At 43.7% G+C, this 14,517-nt stretch overlaps 1 protein-coding gene across 1 annotated transcript; it reads right to left on the reverse strand.

The window, feature by feature from the left end:
• Positions 1 to 3,698: 3,698 nt before the first annotated feature.
• On the reverse strand, positions 3,699 to 4,637 carry LOC141153306 (olfactory receptor 6C74-like). The gene has a single exon (XM_073638021.1). It carries the CDS (start codon positions 4,635 to 4,637, stop codon positions 3,699 to 3,701), a length of 939 nt encoding a protein of 312 aa, XP_073494122.1.
• Positions 4,638 to 14,517: the final 9,880 nt, after the last annotated feature.

Here is a 14,517-nt window from a genome sequence, read left to right on the forward strand (position 1 = left end):
ACTGTAGAGAGACAAGACTTACTCCCACCTACTCTATAGAGATAAATACCTGCCCACACTTACTGTAGAGAGAAAAGACCTACTCCCACTTACTGTAGAGAGACAATACCTATCACACTTACTGTAGAGAGACAAGACCTACTCCCACCTACTCTATAGAGATAAATACCTGCCCACACTTACTGTAGAGAGACAAGATCTACTCCCCCTACCCTATAGAGATAAATACCTGCTCTCACTTACTGTAGAGAGACAAGACCTACTCCCCCTACCTTATAGAGATAAATACCTGCCCTCACTTACTGTAGAGAGACAAGACCTACTCCCACTTACTCTATAGAGATAAATACCTGTCTTCACTTACTGTAGAGACAAGATCTACTCCCACTTACTGTAGAGAGACAATACCTGCTCCACTTACTGTAGAGAGACAAGCCCTACTCCCACCTACTCTATAGAGATAAATACCTGCCCCCATTTACTGTAGAGAGACAAGACCTACTCCCACTTACTGTAGAGAGACAAGACCTACTCCCACCTACTCTATGGAGATAAATACCTGCCCCCACTTACTGTAGAGTGACAGGACCTGCCCCCACTTACTGTAGAGTTACAGGACCTGCCCCCACTTACTGTAGAGAGACAAGCCATGCCTCCTATAACAATAGATTTAAGACCTGCCCCCACTTACTGTAGAGAGACAATACCTGCCTCCTCTTACTGTAAAGTAATAAAGATATACCCCACTTACTGTATAGAGAAAAAGACAAACCTCAGACTCAGGCCCACTTTTTGCAGAGGCAAAGACCCTTACTCCACTTCCTGTCATCTATCTCGGTGTCTGCTGCTAGAGATTACTCATGACAACAGGCAGTGTATAGCAAGTTAAACAGAAGTGAGACGCGCGTCGGGGTCCGCCATTGCGCTCCTTTGGTCACTGACTTTCATCTGGCCCCTTACGTGGTAAGAACAATGATGACATAATTTCTAAATAGATACCTTTGCTTTGATGTGTATCATGACCCTTGCAACATATGGGCTATGTGTTGGGTTCAACCCATAATTATTTATGTCTATTTCAAATAGCAATTTATATATGTACTGTGCACTGACCCGACCTTTTGCCTGATTATGTAGCTAAGTTACAATCATCTTTATTTACTCTAACATGATACAGGAGCTCTATCTATAAACAGAATTACTGGCCTTAATGTCAGTGACTATCACTGCTATCTTCATGTATTTTTACTCTCATTTTTGTATGTATACTTTTCTATTTTAAACATGATATAATAAAATTTAATATTTTAATGCCGTTCATAAAAACTCTCTGTTCTCATTGTTTATGTTCATTATGAGTTGGCACTCCATGGTGTCTGTGGGAGATACCTTCCCCCACACACACCATTATAGTCATAGTAGGGTCAAGTTTCTAGAAGTGAGACACCTATCTACAGTTTTCTTTTCATCAGTTGAGATTACATTTTCTGAATGTAGAGGGGCAATTTAACTCTATGGTCCCCATTCATCAAAGCTTTTTCGGCAGTATTGTGGCTTAAAAAGCTTAAAATTGTGCGAATTTTGGCGTTCTCACACCATTTTCCCCCATCTCCGTTAAAGTGAGCGGGGTTCGTTGAGATTGGGGCATGGTAACAAGTGGCGGCGATCGCTAAGCCACAAATCTTACTCCAAAATGGGCTATAGTACGATTTGTGGCGAGGTGCACACAGTGATATGACGCGCCCCTGGGCCTGTGTCGCGCTGCGTTGCGCATGCGGGAGCCTACCCGGAGCCGGATCAGTGGAGGGTTGTAGTCTCGTGGCGGTGACCCGGTCCGTGCCCAGGGAGTCAAACTAGACGGCAGTCTATTAGTAGTAAATAGTTGATGACTACGCCACCCGTTGAGTGCAGCCAGGGAGCTGCTGCTGCAGGGCAGACCGCTGAGGCCGGTGGTAGGATTGTGCAGCGTGATAGTATAACCCCCAACGGGAGGGGTATGGCCTCAGGGCAGCCGACGTGGATGATGGGGGTAGCAGGAACCACTCAGAGACGGTACGGTGTAGTTCAGGGTCTTTACTGGTAACAACGATAGACCCTCCCGGAGTACTTGCTAGCAAACGGGGCCTGGTCAGTCTTTGAGCAGATGGGATCTCCCCTGGCCAGGCGTAGTTGTAGGCCTCCCAAACTGACTGTACTCTTCTGGCTACCTTGCTAGAAGCTGATGTAAGTAGCCCACGTCCCTGAGTGTACCGTGTGGTACTCACCCGTATGGCCGGTGACTCGGGGCCTTCTAATGGCTTCCGCTCCACGATGGCGGTGCTGGTCCCACGCGTGTGACCGTGCCTTCGGGCTTCTGGGCCAGAGGACCTGAAATCCCCTGCCTGACGGATTCTGCTGCTGGGTAGAAGTTAGTCCCCACAGCCTCGGACTCCGGGTCCGGTAAAGAATCTTCTTAGTCAGGGCGAGCGCTGCAGCTGCCAGCCCCTGACTCCTTGGAACTCTCCTGTTTCCTATGCTGCTTCTTGTCTCCCCTCTCCTTGTCTGACTCACCCTGCCTCAGCCCCGGGTTTATACAGGGGAAGTTCTTCCCCTCCCAAGACTGGGCAGGAGGTGTGGCATGCACAGGATCCCTGACCAAAGGACCTCCCACCTGCTCTCAGACGTAATATCTCTATCACTGTGACAACCAGACCCCTGGGGTGTCACAGATATATGCCACTCGTCCGGCGCTCTTAATTCATGAGGAGGTGTACACCTCTTCATGAATCAGTAGGGTCTGACTCCAACACGCCTCTTCATCTAGACCGGCGTGAACCACCCTATGTCTTTACAAAGCTCCAACAAGGATATGTTATTTTACAATATATTTTATTGGGAATACTTTATTAAATTACTGTCTATCTCATACTTTCGTAATGTAGTTACACCATTGATATGAATTATTTGAAATGGTTTGTTTCTCCACCCATAAGCCTCGGATAAGTGCAAATATTTTATGCAAGTGTGGAAAAAATGCTGCACTCTGAGAATATAAGGGTTAATAGTTTATTTTTATGTATTAACGAAATGCAAAGTGAATGAACAAAAGAGAAATCTAAATCAAATCAATATTTGGTGACCGCCCTTTGCCGACCCGTGAACTCATCGGACTAGTCAGGTCTCTCCCTGTAGTCCTCGTTGGTTTTTCAAACTATGTTTTTTTTTTTTAACACAACAGTATTTCAGAGTAAAATATTCCTCTCTGCAATCGCATAGCCAGGCTCTGATTAATACTGCTGATGGGTTTGCGCAGCATGAATCTTATGACCGTTTCCCTTTAATTAGAGGAGTATGTTGGCTGTAAAGAGTTATCAACAAATTTCATGCAAAAAATATAGCAGTAGATGATTGGTTTAGAAGTAGATTGGTGGGGGTCTGACTTCTGGGATCCCCGTTGTTTATAGAAATGGGTGATCCGTAGTTCCTTGTGTGAACAGAGTCGCAGCACATATGCTCGAACGCGAGTCTATTCAAATAAGGGATTCAGCTCTCCCTATTTAGGGATCGTGGGAATGCCAAGGGATCAACCAGTTATCCTGTTGATCCTCATCATATGGTCTACTCACCACTTGCAGAAAATCCTCACAGCCCTGCTGTCAATATGCTCTCTCATTGTGTTTTACATGTATATATATATAGTACATCAGATCATGTCTTCTCTAGATTCTCCTCTTCATAAACCACCTTCTAAGGGCAGACTTAACATCTTTGTTCTTCAGACTGTAGATTAGTGGATTTAACATAGGAATAGCCGCTGTGTTGAAAAGTGAGAAAAACTTTTTATCTGCAGAGTTCACCGGGGTTGGTAATATGTATTGAAAGGTCAGGATGGCATAAAGAGTTGTCACCACTGTCAGATGTGAGGAACATGTGTAGAACGCCTTACGTCTCCCAGCACTGGTTGGGATCTTGATTATGGTCCAAATTATGAAACCATAGGGTAGAAAAGTCAAAATAAAAGGCAAGAGGGTTGAAAGAATCAGTCCTTCGGTGAGGATCAGGATCTCCAGTATTGAGGTGTCACTGCAGGTCAACCTCACAAGGGACATCATATCACAGAAAAAGTGGTCAATGTGGTTAGATGTATAACAGGTAAAACCTAATACAATAACAAGTGGAGGAATGATCAGCAAAAACCCCAACACCCAACAGCAAGATGCCAAAAGATGGCAAATTTGATTGGTCATGACCGAGTGATAGCGTAAAGGGTTACAGACGGCCACATACCGGTCATAACTCATTGCTACCAAGATAAAAAGTTCATGACCTGTAATAGAAGCAAAGAGGTACATTTGGGTGATACAATCATGGAAGGAAACAGAATTATTCCCCGATATGAAAATAAGGAGAACTTTATGTAGCGTAATAGTTGATGAAGACAAGTCCACGATGGATAAGTTGGCCAAGAAGAAGTACATGGGAGTCTGAAGATGATGATCAAAACAAACTAGTAGAAAAATGGTCATATTACCCCCAAGAGTAAGAAGATATATCAAGAGAACCAGGAGGAATATTGGAAGCTGGAGCTCTTTTACGTCTGATATGCCTTTAATGATAAAGTAGGCCATCATAGTCTTATTTGAAGGATTTAAATTCATGGATCTGGTACTGAATCTATAAAAAAGGGGACAGATAGTGTATTTTCGTATTTTCTGTTGGATTCGGTTTCATCATTGAAGTTTAATTTCAATAGAGCATTAACCACCAAAGCCTCTATAAAAAAATATTGAATAAAATACTCCATCACTAGGGACTAGTATTCAAAATGTTCAGAAGAGATGATAAATAATCAATGTCAGTCTGGCCTACAAAAGGCTAAAGTCAGCCACATACAGTAGATGGCTGTTAGCTGAACGATGGCTCAGCCAATCGCTTGGTCAAGAGCCATCTTGGCTGGCTCTCACATACACAGAAGCCCCCATTCGGCTGATCACTCCTGCTACACATTCTATATGAAAGATCCGTAGCTAGATAAGTCTGGTGGCGACTTATCTCCACAAGAACAAAGCAATCGTCAGTCCAAAATCAGACATGTTCGATCAACATCTCTATTGAAAATCAGTTTGGGGGCCCTATACATATTAGACTGTAGGCCGAACCCATTGATATAAGCGGGAATGGCTGAAATTAGTCAAATGTGTATGTGGGGCTTTACTCTACCAGAGGATTCACCGGTGAGTCCAGGCTCTGACACAACAATGTGTCTGGCTTAGCTGAAGATAAGCCCAATTAGAGCTGACTTTGGACCAAACACTTTCTGCTAGGGTCTATTTTTTTATTATTTTATCCACAAGTAATCTATTTGAGTTTACAATTATCAGTTGACTTGTGCATGTTCTAGAGGAAGGTTGAGTCCTTCAAGTCATTTTTCTCTGGTGGACACAAGGAACCGCAGTCTAATAATATTTCACATAATATTCAGCCTTAAATTTTGCATCCTTCTATTTAAAAAAATAAGCACTTTGATATATTTTTTACACAAAAAAAATCATTACATTTTCCAGACAGACTGCTTCACAGAGTGAAAAATCTGGTTAATGGCTCAGTAGAATTATTTTCATTTCCTATTAGGAAGGAATCATTTAGAAAAAACAAATCTTATAGATTATTATAAACAAAAAAATAAATATCAGAGCCGTAAATATATCATACAATACAAGAAAAATCTTAAAAAATGGATTATTGACAAAAAAATATAAAAAAATATATATATATTTTGATAAGCAAAGCTGCTAAAAAGAAATAAGTGAAATTCAGTTTTTTTGAAGTTTGAGAAACTTGAAAAAAATGTAAAGGTGAGTGAGAAAAATAAAGATATTTGACTGCAACAAACATAAACTACAATGCCCTATAGCAACAAAAGATTTTCTATCTTTCAAGCCACCTATTACTGTCTGTGATTTGGAAAAAGTAAAGTTTGACTGCGACAAATCAATGCACCGCATGTAACCCAATGACTGATAAAAACTAATTATCATTCGCAATTACTTGCTTCATTTTATTATATTGATTTTTCAGATAAAACAAGAATAACAGCAAAAATAAACCGAAATATAAAGAGTGATAATAGAAAACAAATCATTACCAGAAATAGTAAGAATACATATAAAATAATAGTAACAAAAATATAAATATATAAAAAAGTAATATTAAAAGTAATAATAATAAGAGAAAATTATCCATTTCATATTTCTAACAAGTATAAATGGACAGAAATAACAATATAATTATTTTAAGATATGTAGATGACGCACCTTTCTGATTAGCAACTTAATAATGGATGTAAACACAGTAATAGTGAGGGTTGAGCGTTATGAGGTTTTACCTTCTTTGCGCAAAAGTGTAAACTCTTCCCGCTGCTGCTATTTAAGTATAAGCACCATTGTGTGTTTGTGCCAGTGGCTCATTAGTACCAATTAGTATTTTGACTCTAAACATCAGTCCCATGTGAGACGGTTATTTCTCATTGATGTAGACATCTGGATTTGTAAAACTTTTAATTATTCATTAAGCCGCTAGTAAAGACCCGACGTTTGGTCGACATATAGTGATGTTCTCTGTGATCAATTACAGTTGATTAGAGATGACTGAAAATTTAGAAATTGCAATTCTCCAGCGTCGCTTAATTTTCTCAGTAAATTTGATTTGCAGCAAATCGATTCACCATGAATCAAATGTAGTAAGCCTCCTGTACTAAGCCTCCATGTACTAAGCCTCCATATGTACAATGCCTCTAATTGCTCTGAAAAGATACTATAATACTATTCTCCTTTCCTCACACACTAATCTTCATCACTGCTATGCTGTCACACACTATCTATACAGTTTGATCAGTGTTCTATGGCTTTCTCTCCTCTCTATGGCTGAGCTGTGACGTCCTCTCACTATCCAGATTTATCACAAAATGGCTGCTGCATTTCCTGCTTTTGCTTTTGTACAGCCTATGATATTTCCATTTGATTGGCTGTAATAGCCCATCTGATTGTCATGCAAGGTGTGGGAAAGACTTAGTGCAACACAGAGGGAAAAGGGAAAGGGAGCCCAGACACTAGGGAAAGGGGGGAGAGGAGACCTCCTAGTCTGGTCTAGTGTCACCCTGTCTCAACTACCGTCCCTATATTGGCTCTTCGCCAATCGCCGCATGTGTGCCTCGCCCTGACTTTCCCTGGCGTATGGCTAAGGCTAGGGAAGGGAGGAGATGAGCACTAGTAGATCTCCACTAAACTCTATAGGCAAAAAGGGTAGACAAACAGGAGGGAATTGCTTAGCTTTAGATGACTCCAGACAAATTCGCACATGGCCTCAAGCTCTAGAGAGGACGAAGTACTGCTCTTGCTAAGCCTCACAAGTAGTAATGAATATCGCCGGCACCTCCCTCTCAGACACACCAGGTATTTATACACCCAGGCCAGGGAGCTAATTAGCCAGAGGGAGGTAGCCGCTGGGTCCTGGAGACAGCCAGCCTCTACGAAGATGTCTGTAATGCCAAAGTAGTGGTCTCCTGTACCCAACTGCAGGGCGACTGTCTGTCAACTCTGACACACCAGTGACACTGATAGGGCTTCCCCATAATGCTTTTCAGTTATCCTATCTAGTTTGCCCAAGATCACGTAATCCTTCTCTGGTGGATGCATATTTCTGCAATATGTGAATTGTCGATGGTTTTTAGGCATTTTACACAAAGCAAAATTTTTGAATTGGACGGATTTAGCAAATTCTGAAAATTTCTACACAAATTCGATTCATATTCAGATTTGTTCATCTCTCCTGGTGATAGATTTGCTTTCTAACTCTCCAATATGTTTTTTTTATACAGGACTGGATTACAATGGCCTTTGGGATAAAAGGGGGATTCCAACACCCGTTTCACTGCTGGCCAGTCAAATACCTTACCTAGCCAAGGAGTAGAAAGGTGATAACAGTTGTGTAGCTTTCATTTTTTATGTCTATAGGAGTCACTCACTCACGTTTCTATAACTCTCTTTTTCTTCAGGGGACCACACATTTACAGTATGTGCAAAATATCTTTTAGCTGAGGCTGCAGTTGGAGATTACATGGTGCTCACTTCCTAGAATTAGGATGGAGGTCCCACCAAGCATTATTTGACACTGAATTCATTGGTACATCTATGCCTATTTAAAGAAATTGTCCACTACTTGGACAACATCTTGTGATACCCCACGCTTGGCCCCAGTACAATAAAAAAGCTTATACTCCGCTCCTGTGCAGGCTCCTTTCCAGCGGTGTCAGCACTCACGGTCTCGGGGATCTCATGCGGTTGTTGTGACACATAAGCCAGGCGCCCAATCAGCGGTGGACCCACCTTCTTAACAATTGAACAGAAAGAGGAAGTCAGAGATCAGCCTCAGCCATGATTTCCTCTCCATGTTCAATTTGACATAAGGTGTGGACAGTGACATCAGCACTGATTGGGCTCCTGGCTCACGTGTCACAACAACCGCATAGAAGCCCCAGGACCACGAGTGCCGGCACCACTGGAGTGGCGGTGGCACAGGAGGTGAGTATAAGCTTTTTTACTTTAACGGGCCAAACATTTAGATCAAGAAGGGGTTGTCCTAGTAGTGGACAACCCATTTAAGGGCTATAGACACATTTGTGCTGTGTTTTTGTTTTTTGTTATTGCTGATTTGCTTTTCAAATTAAAATGTAATCAAATTTCCAAATAATCTACTGTTTTGCTGCAGTAGAGTCTGTGCAACTCCTTCACATAGCAGGTTGACCTTGATTGGATAAAAGAGCTTGGTGTAAAGCAATGTAAGATTTAGCATAGCTTATGAAGCTCCTGGCGTCACTTTGAAGAGGAGGAGCACATCTAGAGGCTATGAAGGAATCAAGTAGTTCTTTATACATCCCTTGAAGGAAGAATGCAAGCGAAGGATACACTTTACTGGAAAGGAAGGAGAACAAGCAGTTCAGTGTTGGCCTCCGTCCCATCATTGGCCTCATTGTACTTGCATGGTTTGCCTTCATGCAAAGCAGACCCCTGTATGTATATATGGTAAAATTAATTATGGTTTTCATTTTGACTATTGGCTGTGTTTATGATAAGCTTTAATTTATCAATGTCGTATTATCATTTTATTGTCATAGCTAGAAATGAGCAAATCGATCCATGGAGGATCAAGTTTGAGTAGAATTTCCAGAGATTTGTGAGTGGTTTCATGCAAATTCCAACGCGTTGTGTTTAGATTTGCAAACGAAAATATAGGTGAACTTTGAGCCATTTAGAGCCAAAAAATGTAAAAAAATTTAAAAAATAATATACACCTCAGTGTTCACCTACTCGCTGACTCTCTTCTTTCCGCCATTGTGCATTTCATCTCTGGCCTCTTTACTATATAATTTTTATTTACATTTATTATGCTGTGGGGGGTTTCTTCAAAAGGAATTCAAATTGAGGCAAACGTATCAAATTTTGGGGGAAAATTCGACAAAGCCAGCGAATTCAGATCCCAAGAAAACCGCTCATCACTAGTCATAGTATACTGGCATGTGACTGTTGCAGGCGATCATTGGCCTTATCAGCGACTAACGAGTTACCGCTGCAGCCAGTGACTGGTTGTAGTGCTCCCCTACTAATCTGGACCAAACAGGAAGTATAGAGATCAGCAGGGAACTTGTGCAGAATGGAAGATGGGAGGCAGGGGCATGAGGATGGTGAGTATGCTTTATTTTTAAACAATCTGTGTTCTGTTTTTAATTTTCAGTGGTGGGCAACTCTTTTTGTCTGCAATGGTCCCTGGTGATAGGGTATAATATCTATACCATCAATATCACCTAAGGCTGCAAAATAGCCAAAAATTCGCTATAGTGAGTAGTGTTGAGCCACCCCCATAGTGTTCGAGTTCGGTTCGGTTCGTCGAACACCCGTGTGTTCGCCGAACTGTTCGTCGAACTGTTCGTCGAACACCTTCGAACACCGTTAAAACCAATGGCAGGCAAACAAAAACACATAGAAACACATAGAAAACACCTTCAAAGGTGTCCAAAAGCTGACAAACTGCTCAGAAGACACAACTAACACATGGAAAAGTGACAAGTACATATAGTCATGCGAAAAGAAAAGAGGCGGAGGAGTAAAAGGAGGGGGAGACACAGATATAGGCATGTCATGCCCTTCTAAAATCCAAAAAGTGAGAAGCCGACACGTTCGGTCCGCTCCTGCCCGTGCCACCTCCGCGTCGCCGGGTTTGTGCCAGAGCCGCTGTGAACCCTGACGGCCAGCCCCCCTCTCCCAATACTGGTGCCTGTCCGCTGGTGGGTCGAGCGAGCCCCCCTGTGGTGGAGGCAGCTCTAAGCTTTTTAATTTAAATTGTCTCTCTAATTTGAATGAATACACTTTAAATCCATTTACAAGGATCTATTGGAGGGCAAGTCTCATGCCAGCAGCCGCGTAATTCCAGCTCCAGTAGCGTCCACTAAAGCTGCTGCAGTTAAAAAGCTTTTATAAGGATCGAGCTCGGCTGTCCACCGCAAGGCATCCTACTGCCAGTCCCAGCCCCTATGCCTTGGGGTGCCTCCTGATGCTCTTCACTGAGTATCCCGTGGTCCCGAAGCATTTACTTTGAAAAAATTAAGTGTCCAAACTACAGGTGGTGTAGCTTGCTTAACAGCCGGGATAATCCGCTGACTAGCAGACACTGCTACTAGGCACAAAGTATTTCCTGGGCTAGATGCAGTTAAAAATTTGTAATTAGATACTCTCGTTGGATGCTGCGAAAGCATTCCATAGAGTCTCCTGGCACGCCATATATGATTCTCTTAAAAAGCTTGGGGTAGGGGTCTAGGGGACCCTTTTATAGCCAAAATCACGGCCCTGTATCGCAATACGTCACCTAGGCTGAAGATAAATGGAACTGTAGCACCCTGAGGGCTCGGTTGCTACAGAGGTATTGCACCTCACCCAGAGGTGTGATATCTCACTCTCAGGTAAGGATGTAGTGTGGATCAGGACCCGACACCTGCATGCATTACACCACATTGCCGTGGGGCAGGGCGACCAATATGCCCCTGAGATGGGCACGACAGTCCCTGTCCCTGGCTGGAGTGGGGGGAGGGAACACTGACGAAGGGGAACCCTGTAGTGCAGGAGCAGGGAGGAAGCAGTTCCTGGGTGCATTGAGAAGGGAGTATAAAAGGTGGGCACCATCTTAGTTCAGTGCAGAGAAGTCTGAGCAGAAGTGGCAGGGAGCAGGGGCTCTGCATGAGCTCTGCTCCGGAGGCGGGCCTAGTAACAGAGGCCCAGGCCTGGAAGAGGGAGAAGGAAGGAAGAGGAGCGGAGAAGGCTCCAGGAACGAGGAACGAAGGGATCCCAGGGGTGCGGACGGGCGAGTCGCCACCGCACGCCCGAATCCACCTGCGTGGAGGGGTCAGGCCAAAGGGGGAGACCGGTCCCCGAAACTAGTGGAGGCAGGAAACGACCCTCAGCTAGAAACAGGAGGCTGTGACATTTTATGTGGCGCAGCCCCTCGCTACACCCGCTAGGAAGGCACCACATAGGGTCAGGGAAATTGGCGCCAAGTTTACCAAGAGGAGGCCCGAGGCAGCCGGACAGAAGGGTTGGTAAGAAAGGCCAGACAAAGGACACACAAAGGGGGTCCTGTGAAGCGCTCCAAAGTTATCTGGGAGTTGTCTGAGCCCCTCACCTGGTGAGCACAGTACGACGTGGGCAGCCGTTACCTGCAGACGTGGTCTGGATAATAAGAACTGTGAGTAAAGGCCCTGGACTGCATCACTGACTCCGTGTCGTTACTGCTGCTGCCCTGCACCATCACCCCCATCCTCCGCATACACTGCCCTGAGGCTATACTCCTCCCGTGGGGAGTTATGCTACGCTCTGCTGCACCCACAACACCAGCCTCAGCGGTCTGCCCTGGAGCGGCGGTTCACTCTGACCGCAATCCAGGGGTGGAGTAGTCGGACATTTAAACATCAAAACCACATAAATAGTTCCGCCACTGGTTTGACCGCCCTGAGCCACGGAACCGGGTCGCCGCCACGGAGACTACAACCACCAGCATCCACCAAAAAGGGTCCGGCTCCGGGTGTCCCAAGGCCCAGGGGGCGCGTCAGAACATTTTCATCACCTTTCACAATCACCAATGGGACAAGGCAGGGATGTTCTCTGTCCCCTCTCTTATACATCCTAGTGACGGAGCACCTGCTCTCATCAATTCGCCATAACCCCAATATTAGGTGGATTGAGGTGGGAGGCACCGAGTACAAGTGCTCTCTGTTTGCTGATGATGTCCTAGTATATATCACTCAATCACATATATCCATCCATGCTGTTATGGCTGAAATAGATCACTTTGTTACATGGTCAAATTTTAAAATCAATGCAGCGAAGTCTGAGGCCCTCGATGTCTCCCTCCCCAAATCCATATAGGATTCCATCCAGTCCAACTTTCCCTTTGCCTGGCCCTCACAGGGTATCAAATACTTAGGAATTCCTATTCATAGAGACCTCTCCCATCTATGTTATCTTAATTTTGGGCCCTTTATTGAACAACTCCATACAGACCACGGTTGGCAAGTTAGAACTGTAAGATTCACTACGTGAACCACTGGTGTTTTGTGGAAAAGCACATGTACACTGTGTTCCAAATTATTATGCAAAAAGTGTTTAGGAGTGATAAGGGAAGAATTTGTTTGTTTGTCAGTTAAACTCATTGATGGTGATGTGTGTCAGGGCTCTTTATATCACTGTAAGCAATTGCAGACACCTGTGCTAATTAGTTTGGCAGGTGTGTCCAATGAAAGGCAAGACTACTTAAGAAGGCTGTCTCACATTATTAAGCAGCCTACATTTTCTGCCAAAATGGGAAAGAAAAAGGATGTGTCGGCTGCTGAGAAGCAACAAATTGTGGAGTGTTTAGGTCAAGGCATGACTACAATCAACATTGTGCGATGATCAGGATGAAGTGTCTTGGCAATCAAGAAGTATGTAGCTGATTCACAGTACACACGTGTGCGTGCTGATAAGGGCAAATTGAGGACTCTTTCCTACAGGCAATTACGTCAGGTTGAAAGAGCAGCGGCAAAAAAGCCTTGTCATAGCAGCAGACAAGTTTTTGAAGCTGCTGGTGCCTCCAACGTCCCCCGAAAAACAAGATGCAGGGTCCTTCAGAGGTTTGCAGCTGTGCATACGCCATCCTGTCGACCTCCTCTATCCACTTCACACAAGCAGAAACGGCTTCAGTGGGCCAAACATTACATGAAGACTGATTTCAAAACTGTTTTGTTCACGGATGAGTGCCGTGCAGCGCTCGATGGTCCAGATGGATGGAGTGGAGGATGGCTGGTTGATGGACACCCCACGCAAACACAGCTACAGCGCCAACAAGGAGGAGGTGGAGTAATGTTTTGGGCTGGAATCATGGGGAGAGAGATTGTCGGCCCCTTTAGGATCCCTGAAGGCGCTAAAGATGAACTCCATAATGTATGTGGATTTTCTCAAACAGCACTTCCTGCCATGGTTCAAGAAGAAGAACCGTGTATTTCACAGCAAGATCATTTTTTTGCATGATAATGCACCATCTCATGCTGCACATAAAACATCTGCATCTCTGGCTGATATGGGCATAAAAGGGGACAAACTTATGGTGTGACCCCCATGCTCCCCTGACCTCTACCCCATTCAGAACCTTTGGAGCATCATTAAAAGGAGTGTCTATGATGGCGGGAGGCAGTTCACATCTAAGCAACAGCTCTGGGAGGGTATTCTGTCCTCATGCAAAACAATTGAAGCAGAAACCATCCAAAACCTGACAAATTCAATGGACGAGAGAGTTCAGAAGCTACTTTCGAACAAGGGGTCCTATGTGAAAATGTAACATCACCTAGAATAAAGTTTTGAGTTGAAAACTGTTTGATTTCAGTTTCTAACAACCTGCTAATGCTTATAATTTCAAAAATGACCATTTTTTTGGTCTTTATTAAAATGAAAAGGTTGATCGAAAAGTTTGGGGGATCTAAGAGTGTGGCAACCCAGTAGTCATGATTACTTCGAATTCTGACAATATGAGGGTCATGCTGCAGGTAGTGCAGCAAGAAGGCACTTATGTGTCTTGCGCATCTCGGAGCCCCAAAATTATTTTCCGGGCTAGATGCAGCTAAAAATTATTATTAATTTTAAATCTGGTGAAGCTTTAGTATAGATGGCCTAATAGGATCAGTGCTGCACACTGCTACAAAGCCCAAATTATTTTCCAGTCAAGATACAGATAAACATGATTAGTAATTTTAAATCTGGTGGAGCTTATTATAGGTGGCCTAATAGAATCAGTGCTGCACACTGCTACAAAGCCCAAATTATTTTCCAGCCAAGATACAGATAAACATGATTAGTAATTTGAAAGCTTAAAACGGTTGGTAGGGTGATTTTAACCAATCATCAAGCTTTTACTCTCCCCAGGATGACACAGGGGTAGAAAAGTCGTTTCGGATCCATGATT

This window comes from Phyllobates terribilis, unplaced genomic scaffold (genome assembly GCF_046119375.1).
Source record: "Phyllobates terribilis strain yellow unplaced genomic scaffold, ASM4611937v1 Scaffold_7__3_contigs__length_470593459, whole genome shotgun sequence".
Taxonomy (NCBI): Eukaryota; Metazoa; Chordata; class Amphibia; order Anura; family Dendrobatidae; genus Phyllobates; species Phyllobates terribilis.